The 14,418-nt window shown below is 40.4% G+C and overlaps 1 protein-coding gene across 4 annotated transcripts in view; it reads right to left on the bottom strand.

Moving 5' to 3' along the window:
- Nucleotides 1-14,418, bottom strand: part of LOC122551336 (uncharacterized) — a 160,283-nt gene that overhangs the window by 64,748 nt on the left and 81,117 nt on the right. For 3 of the 4 annotated variants that reach the window (XM_087988748.1, XM_087988751.1, XM_087988749.1), the window contains 4 exons: nt 11,749-12,357; nt 9,672-10,289; nt 6,860-7,477; nt 976-1,593 (listed from right to left, as the gene is read on the bottom strand). In XM_087988748.1, coding sequence (XP_087844874.1) covers nt 976-1,593; nt 6,860-7,477; nt 9,672-10,289; nt 11,749-12,357 — 2,463 coding nt within the window. The remainder of the gene's footprint in view (nt 1-975; nt 1,594-6,859; nt 7,478-9,671; nt 10,290-11,748; nt 12,358-14,418) is intronic. The other variant, XM_087988750.1, reaches the window with a different exon arrangement.

Raw genomic sequence — 14,418 nt, 5'->3', positions numbered from 1 at the left:
TCAAAAGGGTCAATTTTGTAGAAGAGTTGGAAGATAGGAAGTAAAAAAGAATTAGGAAGAAAGTTTCAGGATGAGGTAGCTGCATAGTGTGAGACACGAATTATACAAACAAGGGAGGAGGAAGGTGCATATGTGACAAAAGTGACAGGGGTTGTACAGTACATTCAAAACAACTGTAAAGGTCATGTTTCAACACAGGGAAAGTAATTGCCCATGACATGGCAGAGTGAAGGGCGTGTGCAACAGACAATCATATGTGCACTGAGCTGCAGATCAGAAAAACTGTGCCACGGTGTGGTGGGAGTTGAAGAAAAATTTGGATTTTAAATTGGATCTGCCATCTGGCACCACTGCCACCCCTTCTTGCATGTGCTGCTCTGTTAGCAGACAACATACCCTGTATACACCCTGCAGAAGTGCAACTGGATCATTCATCTTAATGTGGAACTGGAGCCAGGTTCCCTTGAGCTGCTCAAGGACACAAACCATCTTGGTCCAGGCTGCCTTTGTCAGTTAGGATGACCTTCTGTTGCCAATCCTATGGAAGAGCACTTCCCTTCTCTCCTGGACAACCTTCAGAAGAACCTTTAAGAAGGCATTGCTGAACGGTGGCACTAGCTTTTGCTTGCTTTTGGACACTGGGGATGGGGAGCAGACTTTCCTGCCTTGTTGTCCATAAATTGTTGTGTTTTACCCATGTATGGACATCCAATTAGCTGAGCTGAGCTGAATGCACTTGCATGAGAAACCCTGCCCCAAGTGGCTGTATTTCACACACTTAATGTCAGAAAAACAACTCACACCCCCCTTTCACCCACCCTTTCACAGTTTCGCTGTCACCTTTCATGTTATGAAAGCTTATACTTTCTGAACTACCATGATTGGCATTATGGATGATTTGCTAGTACTGAATATATTTTCACTGACAGTGAGATCCTATACATCTTGCCTTGAACGGAACAAAATATCAATTACCTGGTTCAATGACAACAGTTGGCTCTTCAGGTATTACCCGTGGAGAAGGCAGAGTTGACAATAGTGTTGTCACGTCCTCTTGTATATTTGGTAAAGAACGGAATTCACTTACACTGAAGACTAAACTGGGATCAATGGCAATCTCATTCAGCTCTGCTAAAGCTGCATTCTTGACTCCGACTGCAAAACTCATTATAGCAGCTCGTTTCAATGCAGCAGCAGCACGATTAACATCATCGCTAGATGTTCCACCAGTGATGAGCACCAAAAACTGAGCAACACCATTGCTTTTCCTACTTCCTGCAGAGTTGATGAAATGGTATCGATAGGCATGATCCATGGCTGCACCGGTATTCCGTCTGGCCCCACCTTTCAGCCTCAGTCTTCTCACATGAGACAGAATATCAGCCTTGGATAAGTAGGTGTTCAAGTAGAACTCAGTATCTGCGTATGTGCTGTACTGTATCAGACCTACTTGAACTCTGTCAAGTCCAACATCGAGATTCTCTATTATATTTATGAGAAAATCACGGACAAGAGCGAAATGTGTGTTTCCAACATTATCTGATCCATCGATAAGGAACACAATATCTCTCTTCATTCCTTCTTCAGAAGCAACTGGAATAAACATGCATTATAATTCACAGTACATCACATAATGTTTGTGCAATTTGTAAGTAGTTTAATTTGCATTTATGCAGCCTTAATTATATAACAATATCTCAAGAGATATCTCAAGATATCTCAACAATATCTCAATGCAAGCAGAAGGACATTTATCAGGAGTCAAGTTTGCAACAGCTGCAGTAGGCATGATCAAAAGGGTCAATTTTGTAGAAGGGTTGGAAGATGGGAAGTAATAAAGAATGAGGAGAGGAATTTTCAGGATGAGGTAAACTGTGTGGTGTGAGACACAAGTTGTGCAAATAAGGGAGGAGGAAAGTGCACGTGTGACAAAAGTAACAGGATTTTGTACAATACATTAAAAAACAATTGTAAAGCTTACATTTCAACACAGGGAATCTAATTGCCCATGACGTGACAGAGTGAAGGGTGTCCACAACAGAAAATCACATATGCACTAAGCTGCAGATCAGAAAAACTGTGTCATGGTATGGTGGGAGCTGAAGAAAACTTAGGATCTTAAATTGGATCAACTGTCTCACATTGAAAAATGACAAGGACAAGAGTAATAGGCTTATGTAATGGGAAAGGAGATATGAGCTGAAAAGTTTTGAATTAATCCAAGTTTGTGCGGAGTGGAATTGGGATGACTGGGAAGGAAAATGTAGTAGAAAGCAAACCTTATGAAAATGAAAAAAAAAAGCTTTTATGCTTGGTGAAATAAAGTGCAAATATTCAACAAGCTGTAATGTACCATGTACCAGGTTACCGCATCCCAAAACCTAGTGTATCAAGAAAAGTAAACTACAATCGGAATCAAGAAGGAATTAAACAAACTGAATGAAGCTGAGGAAAAACAATGCTGATGCTGAAAATGTGAAAGACCTCAAATAAGCCAGAGAAACGTAGATGATATTTCAGATCAATAAGACTTGTTGACTCTTGAATCTGAAAACTGCAATTATCATCCCAATGGAAAGTAACTTGAGTTGGGAAATTTCCCATCCCTGTGCTCCCACCTGGGAAAATTGTCCAAATGGAGCTACTTTCATTCTGGAAGTGTGGGTATGGAAAAGAGTTTGCCCACCATCATTGGATGCAGATTAAAGGCAGCTACAGGAGCTGCTGAGTGCTTCAGTGGGCTGGTTAAAAGACCAGCTGTCTTCTCTTGTCCCAGTTTCGTACAATATTAAGCCTTCCAGCTCTGGCACCCAATCATTTCATCGTCTCTTTGCTGTGCATACAGAGTGTTGATATTTAGGGGTCAAATGAAGGAAACATGCAAATTGCTTGTGTTTGCAAATTGCCTGTAGGCATCACCATAATGTTCAAGAAAGCAGCAAACAATGCCACAAAAATGTCAATCCTGTCAGTGACAACTCATCCAACTTCCAAATGTCCTCTGTGAGCCTCACAACACTCCATCCTCATCTATTGTGTAAATGATACAATGGTCTGTAATGAAAGCAGTGTGAAGCTGAGTATGTGATGTAGGCACTGGGTTAGTAGCCTCTGAGAGTGCAGGAGGCACTCCTTTCCTGATGACATTGGGTGGTCACTCAGCTGGCACAACATCTTCACCAGGTTACCGCCCAGGCTGAGCCTGAATGTGCAAGGATGATAGGGTCATTTATCTTCATATGTGCCTCAGTAAGGGGAAGCATACGCAGCCCCTATCTGCACAGTAAGGTGAAACATCCTCAGCCCAAATCTGCACAGTAAGCCATCAGTGACTGCACTGAGATCTAAACTTTGTCACTTCTTCTCTTCCCTACTGAGGTCCTTTCCACAGAGCATCCTGTTCCCAGCTGCTGTTGGGATGCTGGTCACTATGGCTGCCTGCCTAGGAAGGCGAAGGCAGATGTAGGAGGATCCAGGGATGAGAGAAGGCCAAGCAGCAGCAGCAGAAGGCCAGAATGGAGGACGGGTAATACCCGGCTCAGGGAGAATTCGCAGTCACATGGCCTCTCGGGACAGATAGGGTGCACATCTTGCCCAAGGCTTTCTGAGCCCAACTCCACTTCTTGGGAACAAGCAATGTGTAGTGTTGATGGGGGCTCTGTACGTTGCAGGACATGGTGCTGGAACTGTGCTGGATACTGGAGCAGGACCTGAAGGCCATAGGAGTGGGAGGCTGTGAAAGTGACTGTTGCTCTGAACCTCTATGCAACTGGCTCCTTCCAAGAAGCAATGCATTTCCCAATGAAGGGGTTTTGTGCTTTAGCGTGGTCAGTGGGATTCGGGAATGTAGCAAGCACATCCAGCAGGGTGATATTGACTGTACACATGTTACACTAAGAGGGCTGTATCACAACACTGCGGATTTCACCAATAGGAAGGAGTTCCATTTGATTAATGTCTAGGTGAGCAGTGATCACCATTACCGCTTTCTGGAGGTTTGTGCCCACTACCCTAGCAACTGCTATGACTCCTCCAGCCTGGAGCACTCTCACATATCTGTCGCATTTGAGGGCCCAGACTCACAGCTGGTTATTGGGGTCAAGAGTTACCCTCTGTGACTATTGCTCATGTAACTGCCTGACTGATGCTATGCACAGACACAGTGCTGCTCATGCTTTGATCAGAAGCATGATGGAACAGATTCTGGGGGTAGTGAAGATATGGTTCCTTTTCTTCGACCAATTCTCCAGTATAGTCCGGACAGAGTGTGCCGCATTGTCCTGGTGTGTAACCGGAGCAGGGAACAAGGCAATGTGCTGGCTATGGAGAAACTGGAGAAATGGGAATAGTCTTCCAAGGTGAAGAATGGGAACACTGGGGGAAGAGGAAGCTGTTTTTGCCCATGATAGAACTCAGCTAGGTTGGAAACTACAAATTAAAGCAAACCTCACTGACATCTGCTTCCATTAGTTGAGAGCTGGGTGCAACAGACAATTGAAGAATGTGAATTAATTTTTGGTCATGATGCAGAAATCTGGTTTATATTGTTGAGGTGAACCTCAATCGCTGTTAGATTTGTTTGTGTTTCCTTTTGCTGTCAGTAGTTAGATACTCATGTTTGTTTTTGTCCAGTTGCTTGCCTGTACATGATGTCACCTTACTGAACAATGACACGATACAGATTAACAGTTGGCATCAGGGACAAGGTAGCGGGTGGTTAGAGGATGTTCAGATAGGAGGTAGGGACAGACGGCTGGATGGTGTGGCATGGTGGCTAAACAGTGACAAGGGTGGGAGATGGCGATGCCTGTGCAAGGAAGTATCAGCCATGCTGTCAGCGTGCCTTTAGTGCGTGCTGGTGGGGAGAGGCAATGCCAGATTACCGGCTCTTGTCCATACTCACATCAGTCTTTCAGAGAAGGCACAGGCACAAGAGTTGCCAGTCAGCAGATAGCCACTGAATTGGAAGTTGGCCCCACGTTGGTGCATGGTGAGATGGGACAGACATTGGACTTGAGCGACACCATAGGGACTTGTGGGCTAATACACATTGAGTTTGGAAAGATACATGAGGAAACTCATTGGCCATGTGCCAAAAAGCCCTCCAAAAAACTCGATGCAACTTGGACCGAGCCGAAAAAAACAAAAGTTCAACTCAATGCTTTTATCTCTAAATGGGAAAAAGAATATCTTAGATTTATAAAATTATTTGGTGCTTTTAAAACCCACCAATGTGAAAGGAAAAATGCAAATTGTCCATTTAAATACAACTGTAATAGTTGAGGTGTGAGAAGAAGAAATGTATAGAGTCAGAGAGTGATAGAGATGTACAGCACAGAAACAGACCCTTCAGTCCAACTCATCCATGCTGACCAGATATCCTAAATTAATCTATTCTTCTGTACCAACATTTGGCCCATATCTCTCTAAAGCCTTCCTATTCATGTACCCATCCAGATGCCTTTTCGATATACCAGCCTCCACCACTTCCTTGGGCAGCTCATTCCACGTATGCACTATGCTCTGCATGAACAAGTTGCCCCATAGGCCCTTTTATATCTTTCCCTTCTCACCCTGAACATTTGCCCTCTAGTTTTGAACTCCACTATCCTCCACTTGGGGAAAAATACCTTGTCTATTCACTCTACCCATGTCTTTCAGGATTTTCCAAACCTCTGTAAGGTTGCCCCTCAGCCTTCAATGCTTCAGAGAAAATATCCTCAGCCTATTCTGCCTCTCCCTATAGTTCTAACCCTGTAACCCCGGCAACATCCTTGTAAATCTTTTCTGCACTCTTTCAAGTTTCACAATACCTTTCCTATAGCAAGGAGACCAGAATTGCAGACTGTATTCCAAATGTGGCCTCACGAATGTCCGCAAGATGACATCCCAACTCCTAAACTCAATAGCATTGTCAGAGAATCTTAAAACATCCTTGGGCCATTTCTAAGTGTTTCAGGACTAAGACATTACTTTTACAATGCAATTTTGTGCAACTTAGACAAACACAGCAGCCATGTGCTACCAAAATAGTAAATGAGGTGAAATGGCATTAGTCAAGAGAGGAATATCGGTTAGGACAGTGTCTTATTTTAGGAAGGACAACATGATTATTGGTACCCCACTGAACAAGCAGATTAGACCTCAAGTTAACATTTCATTACAAAGATAATTTATGATTCAATTCTCCCTTAGTTCTCCCTAATTACCTTCATGCTTCCTTCACAAAATAATGATATTCACATTTTAATGCTGAATGCATTGGAGGATAAATTTGATGAAACCAGATTACAAGTATTGGGTCTCATCTATCAAACCTACTCTCAATTGTCTTCAATCCATTCATTTTTTAATTTCGTATTCATTTAATTTCATACAATTGACTACTTAAAAAGTTAATTTGCTCCATGGTCTTTGTAAACAGACCTGTCATGTAATAGTGATTATTTTTGATCCATGTATTTACTGTGCCCTCCACTACATCAGCTCCCAGTTAAGCAAACTCCTCTGTGGTCTTGCCTCTATTTTTTTCTGTTCCACGTCTCTCTAAGACATCTGTACTCGTTAATTCTTATATGTTGATGGCTCTATCTTTCACTTCCAAGGCCCTAACCTCTGGAACACTCTCTAAAAACTTGCTTCTATCTCTCTACCTTGCTTTCCATCTCTAAGAAACCTCTTAAAACTTGTTTTTTTTTTAATCAATATTTTTTCATCTGACCAAATCTTTCTTTGAGTGGCTCATTGTTATATGTCGAAACAGTTTAGAGTATTTTAAACTTATAAAGAGCCTTTACCTTAATTTGTAGTTGTTGTTGGCAAATATGGCACAACTTAGAAGAACAGAAAACATAAGTACCTTGTGTAACAGCAACAGTTGGTCTTTGAGTTGGTACTCTTGAGGCAGCCAGAGTTGATAATGGCATCATTAATTGCTCCTGTATATTTGGCAGAGAACTGAATTCTTGAATGCTGAAGACCAAACTAGGGTCAATTGCAATTTCTTTCAATTGTGCTGGGTCTGCATCTTTGGTTCCTATGGCAAAGATTATGACTGCAGCTTGCTTCAATGCATCCGCAGGTAGTTTAAAATCATCACTGGATCTTCCAGCAGTGATGAGCACCAATAACTGAGGAACACCTTCCTCTTTTCTACTTCCTGAAGATCTGGTAAAGTGATTTTTAAGGACATAATCCAGTGCTGCTCCAGTATTAAGAGTATTCCTACCTCTCAGTCTTAGTCCTTCCACATGGGAAAGAATTTCATCTTCAGAAGAATAAGTGTTCAGATAGAATTCAGTTTCTGCAAAATTGCTGTACTGTACCAGTCCAACTTGCACTTTGTCACTGTCAATATCGAGATTTCCTATAATACTTGTGAGAAAATCACGGACAAAGGGAACATTTCTTTTCCCGACATTGTCAGATCCATCGATAAGGAACACAATGTCTCTCTTGCTTCCTCCGTCTGGCACACCTGGAGGAAACATACAGCATCATTGCTTGCAATACATATACAATTACCGTATATACTCGTGTAAAAGACACATTTTTAGACTTTTTTTAAAGTTAAATTTATGGGGTCAACTATTACATGGATAGTACTTTTGAAAGGCTGAAACTAATGCTACAGCCCAAAATCCCATATCATGAGCAGAAGCCCAACTGATCTCTAAACAAATAAAGAAAACAAAACACAACAAACTATTATAATTACCAGATAAAGACAATAGAAACGAAAATGTGTGATAATATGTAGCCTTCCTTCTGCCAATTTCTGATTACAAACTGGTGAAACTGTAACATCTTATCTTCTAGTTCAGCAGGCAGCTTTTGTGCAATCTTAGTTTTCTGCCAAAGTAATAAGTTGTCACCTGAGTCTGACCTGATGAGTCTTAAGCTTTCATGCCAAATTGGTGTGAATTGTACATCAAAATATACAATATCATGAAAAAGTATTAATTTCCCCATTGTAACATTTATGTACAGGATAGTACCTGACTCACAAATGTTGGTCTGTTATCTGTGAATAATTAGGGTTGACTTTTACACAAGATAAATGGGAAATTCAAATTCTTTGGCCAAAAATAGGGAATTGACTTTTACATGAAATCAACTTTTACTCGAGTAAATACAGTAATAGGAATTTTAACAAGTCTGGGGAAATTCTCTCACAAACGTTCACAAAGTAGTTTCTGTTTTGGCTATCTTGATTCAAAGCACACTCGAAATTGTATTAAATTTATGAAGCAAAGTTTCAGATCTAGCTTACACCTATTTTTATTTGCAAAATCACAAAGATTGAGTAGAAGTTCACACAGAGGAGAGGCTGAGATGATCTGAGCTGATTTGATGGCTGTTGGGCAATTAATTGGCTCAAAGTAAGACTTCCAACCCATAGCAGAGAAAAGACATGATTTATTTTATATCACAATATTGAGATGATACTCGATTAAACTTACAAAGGGTTCATTCTGTTGTATGCACTAGTAAGCTCCTGTGACCTTATTAATGAATTAAGTCAATATACTATATCCCACAGGGAAATTGGGAAAGCTATCAATGTGATAGTGAACCATTGTTGAGTGAGTAGAGGGTTAGTCATTCTGTCATGGCTGCTTTCACCTCAAGGATAGAATATTTTAATCCAGTCACACTCACCAAGGAACTTGTTTGATCAAATGAAACAATGGGTGAGAGTTTGTATGACAACTTTGATTGGAAAAGATTGTTTTACTCTGTTCCTCTGGATGGGTATTTGAAAGCTAAGATACAGAACAAGTAGGAGCAAATTAATGCAGATACCAAATTTTGTACTGAAAGTGAAAACTGCTGGAAATCACAGCAGGTCAGGCAGCATCCATGGCTCTCTCTATACAGATGCTGCCTGACCTCCAAGGTACAGAAGAATACTCTCTTATCAGTCAGAGATATTGAGATGTTTCAGGTCTGTATATGAGATCAGTCAGCAGAGAAAGCTGATCTGATGAGTCTGTATCTGTTCGTAAACAGTCACACTTCTGTTCACAGATTTTTTGTATTTGATGGTGGATGTCCATATGCTAATACTCAGTCTCCTTCGCTGTGAAAAGACACATCAACAGCCACAAGGTTAAAGCCTCCAGACAATCTAACAAAAACTATTTAAAGTGGATTCTGGCATTTGGATGTTCCACACACCCTCAGCCAACAAACCATGGCAACATTAATCAAAAGCAATTTGCTTAAAGTGAATTACACAATCATTTCAAAGTAGAATTTCAATATAGTGGTGACCACAACAGTAATTATGTTCGAAGTCTACACAATGTTTAACTGATGCTGCTCACTCTATAGGAGCTCATTTAAAGTTTAGCATTTATTGTTTCTTTAGTTTGGGAAACTGTCTCTACATTCTTACAATTTCAATTTGTTTCTTCACTTCACAATAAATTCAGCTCCTGAGATGCTTAATACCTGTCAACTTATACCATCCAATACATCACTATATCCCCCCCTTTTTTTTTAATCTTGTCAGGTCTTTAGCCAGTGTCGTCTCAGTTAATTACTTTTACTGAGACGACAATGAAGCTAGCAACCAGTATTAAGGATTTTTGGTAAAGTGCACAACCTTGAAAATCCTTCATTGCTGTATTAACATTGAGGCTAAAGCAGTAAATGAATTAAAATACCTGGGTTTATGGGAACACTTAGGCGGTCTGTCAATTCTCGGGCTGAAGGTGGGTTTGACATTGAAATCATCAGCTGTTCCTGTGCATGAGGCAGAGAGCGGAATTCGTCAACACTGAGAAGCAAACTGGGGTCACTTGCAATCTCTCTGAGTTGTGCTGAGTCTGCATTCCTGGTTCCAACAGCAAACATTGTTACTTCAGCTCGTTTCAGTGCATCCACAGATTGTTTGATATAATCTCTGGATCTCCCAGCAGTGATGAGCACCAGTAACTGAGGAACCCCTTCCTCTTTCCTACTTCCTGAAGATCTGGTGAAGTGATTTCTATAAACATAGTCGAGTGCTGCTCCAGTGTTTAATGGCGTCCCACCTCTCAATCGGAGTCCTTTCACATGAGGCAGAATTTCATCTTCAGAAGAATAAGTGTTCAGATAGAATTCAGTTTCTGCGTAATTACTGAACTGTACCAGACCGACTCGCACTCTGTCATTTCCAATATCGAGGTTTTCAATGATACTTGAGAGAAAGTCACGTACAAAAGGAAAATCATTGTTTCCAACATAGTCTGACCCATCGATGAGGAACACAATGTCTCTCTTGCTTCCTCCATCTGGCACACCTGGAAGAAATACAGAGTGTTATTCCTTGCAGTACATATTCAATGAATAGGATAATAAGAGGTCTAGGGAAATTCTATCACAAACATGCACAGAATAGTTTATGCTTTGGTTATATTTATGCAAATCAAACTCAAAATTGTGCTAGATTTCTGAAATAAAGGTTTAGTTCAAACTTGCCCTTATATTTATTTGCAAAACCACAAACATTGGGTATAAGCACAGGGGAGAAGGTTGAGATGATCTGAGCTGATTTGATGGCAGTTGGACAATTAATTGGCTCAGAGCAAGACTTTCAACCCAGAGCAGAGAAAAGATTTGATTTATTTTAAGCAACAATATTGAGGTGATAGTTGATTATGTTTACACAGGGTTCATTCTATTGTATCCACTAGAAAGCTCCCTGTGACCCTAGTAACGAGTCATTTCAACAAGCCAAATCCCAAAAGGAAATGGGAAAGTTATCAGTGATAGTGAATCCGTACTGACAGAGTAGAGAGTTGGTGGCCATTCTATCATAGCTGCTTTCACTCCAAGACTAGAATATTTTAGTCCAGTCACATTCACCAGGGAACCTATCAGATCAAATGAAACAATGGGTGAAAGTTTGTCATGACAACTTTGATTGGAAGAGCTTGTTCTGATCTCTTCCACTGCATGGGTATTTGAAAACCAAGATTCAGAACAATACTCTCCTTTCAGAGATACTAAGAAGTTTCAGGTCTGTATATGAAATCAGTCAGCAGAGAGAAAGCTGATCCGATGACTTTGCATCTGTTCTTAAACAGTCACACTTCTGTTCACAGCTTAATCATACTTCGTATTTGATGGTAGATGTCCATATGCTAATACTCAGTCTCCTTCACTGGGAAAAGACACATCAGCAGGTTAAAGCCTTGTGGCAATCAAATGAAATCTATTTAAAGAGGATTCTGGCATTTGGATGTTCCACACAACCTCCACAAACAAAACGTAGGAACATTAATCAAAACCAATTTGGTTAAATTGTATTGCACAACCACTTCAAAGTCAAAATTCAAAGTAGCAATGACCACAACAGTAATTATGTTGGGAGCCCCTACAATGTTTAACTGATGCTGCTCACTCAATAGGAGCTCATTTAAAGTTTAGCATTTATTGTTGTTTCATTTGGGAAACTTTGTAAAGAAGTGTCTATATTCTTAGAATTTCAATTTGTTTCATCACCTCACTATAAGTTCAACTCCTGAGACGCTTAATACCTCTCAATGTATACTATCCAATACATCACTAAATCCCCAATTGAATTATATTTTTCATCTTGGAAAACCTTTAGCCAGTGAGACATTTGTTAATTACTTTTACTGAGCCTACGATGAAGCTGGCAACCAGTATTAAGGATATTTAATACAGTGCACAATCTTGAAAATCCTTCATTGCTGTATTAACATTGAGACTAAAGCAGTAAATGAATTAACATACCTGGGTTTATGGGAACACTTGAGCGTTCTGTCGATTCTGGTGCTGCAGGTGGGTTTGACATTGAAATCATCAGCTGTTCCTGTGCATGAGGCAGAGAACGGAATTCGTCAACACTGAGAAGCAAACTAGGGTCACTTGCAATCTCTCTGAGTTGTGCTGAGTCTGCATTCCTGGTTCCAACAGCAAACATTGTTACTTCAGCTCGTTTCAGTGCATCCACAGATTGTTTGATATAATCTCTGGATCTCCCAGCAGTGATGAGCACCAGTAACTGAGGAACCCCTTCCTCTTTCCTACTTCCTGAAGATCTGGTGAAGTGATTTCTATAAACATAGTCGAGTGCTGCTCCAGTGTTTAATGGCGTCCCACCTCTCATTCGGAGTCCTTGCACATGAGGCAGAATTTCATCTTCAGAAGAATAAGTGTTCAGATAGAATTCAGTTTCTGCGTAATTACTGAACTGTACCAGACCGACTCGCACTCTGTCTCTTCCAATATCGAGGTTTTCGATGATACTTGAGAGAAAGTCACGTACAAAAGGAAAATCTCTGTTCCCAACATAGTCTGACCCATCGATGAGGAACACAATGTCTCGTTTGCTTATCTTTTCTGTAGAAGAGAAAGATAGTGTCACTGATTAACTGAGCGAAAATTTGTTGAAATATGTTTTGACTAATCTGGCTGTATCTAATCAAGGAAACCTGTCACTGGTAAGTTATGAGATGATCTCAAAGTTAAAGTCATATTCTTTTTTTCATATGAGATGGAATTTTTGGCTACTTGCCATTGTTTAAGCTGAGCATTGTTTGTGGTCAAATGTTAATATTGTAATGGACCAGATTTTCCAACCTCCAGAATTGCCATTGATTGAACATACAATCTAAGATGTCAATGAGGAACTGGGGAAGTCCTGACCTAACCATCCTACCCAACTCCTACCTTATGCATTTAGCTGAACTGCTATAAACCGCTTAACCTCACCTAATCTATCCCTTTACCTCACCCATCCTACCCATTAACTGAGCTACAGATTCACCTTTTTCATTGGACATTCATTCACCAGCACCATGAGAAGCTTTGGGATATTTAACTGCTCAGTTATCACAATTTGGCTGCATTCCATGGATTGGAGGTATGGAATTCCCCCCACTACTTGAGACTTTCTGCACTGAGGCAATTTAATTAGGTCCTCCGTTGGAAATGTGGCCAGAAAAATCAGGAGGAAGTTTAAGTGGGTAGGCTTTTTGCCTGGCTATCATCAGATACAGGGATTCCAAAACTGATCAGAAGATTTGAGTCAATATCTTCAATCACTGTTGTAGGCAAATCCCATTAACTTTCAGGAGATTTACCCTTATCTGGATAGAGTCATAGAGTGATCAGCTTCATGAACAGTGAACCCTGGTATTTATTTCTGTTCCTTTTGTAAAATTTTCTCTATTTTTTGAAATAATAAATCATCTTAGTAGAACTAACTTAAGTTTCAAATTTTCACCCAAAATATGAAACAGTCGATCAGTTCCTGACTTGCACTGTGATGCAAAGCAATTAACTTTTGGTAACTTCTATGTTTCTTTCAAGTTCAGAAACTACCTTAGCCTATCTTTTCAAGTGAAGAGTTCAGTTCATTTGACTTAAATATGAAAAAAAAGAAAATACTCACAGTTGTGTAGTGCCTTTTTAAGTCCCTAGGGCACACAACTGCAGTGTATTTAATGAAGTACGTTTTAAAAGTGTGGTCACTGTCATAATGTCAAAAGGGCCACATTTGTGCACATCATCATTCCAAAGCAACAATCAAATTTTGGCTGAGGCTTTGTGATAACTGTAACGGTGGGACTATTAACACTTACTGATATTAAGGGGTACATTAGACAACAACTTTCAGCATGCAGTTGAACAGTGTTACCTTGCTGCTTCAGAAGATTCATTACACTGCTACCTCACTGATAGACTCAGTATTCCACTGCGTAGCAGGAGATGTATATACCAATATCCATTAAGTTGACAATGGCAGAAAGTAAAGGCTTCATCATTCAAGGGTAAGTAAATTCGTAATGATGTGAACAGTTTAAATTACTGTCAAATAACATCTCTAACCCTGAAAATTTACTTTGAAAAGTACATTTGATATTCCTTCAGGTTTTAATAATTGTTGACATAGATGAGAGTTGTGTATGGGGACAGTGCAGAATCCCCATTGAAACACTCTGTGAAGGAATTGCCTGGGAAATTGAGATGTCCACTGGGCAGTTCCAGTACACATAGAGCCTTCGAAAAGTGTTAATTTAAATCATACTATTAACATATTATGTTATATACATTAGCTAACTCCTGAATAACTGCTAAACTACCCTCTCCTCCCTACCCATTTGGTTCCCTAACTTTTCAGCACCCTGGCATCTCACTTACTAGATGAATTAGAATCACTACAGTGTGAAAACAGGTCATTTGGCCCAACAAGTCTACACCAATCCTCTGAAGAGTAACCCACCCAGACCCACTCCCCTACTCCCACAATCCAAAAGATGTGCAGGTCAGGTGAATTGGCTGTGCTAAATTGCCTATAATGTTCAGGGATGTGTAGGTTAGGTTAACCCATGCAGACACAGGGAGAATGTGCAAACTTCACACAGCCAGTTGCCCAAGGCTGGAATTGAACCCAGCTCC

This window comes from Chiloscyllium plagiosum, unplaced genomic scaffold, assembly GCF_037043375.1.
Source record: "Chiloscyllium plagiosum isolate Xiang-an unplaced genomic scaffold, Cpla_swu_hap1 HiC_scaffold_7, whole genome shotgun sequence".
Taxonomy (NCBI): Eukaryota; Metazoa; Chordata; class Chondrichthyes; order Orectolobiformes; family Hemiscylliidae; genus Chiloscyllium; species Chiloscyllium plagiosum.
Note: the sequence above shows the minus strand (reverse complement) of the source record. Positions and strands in the feature narration are given on the sequence as shown.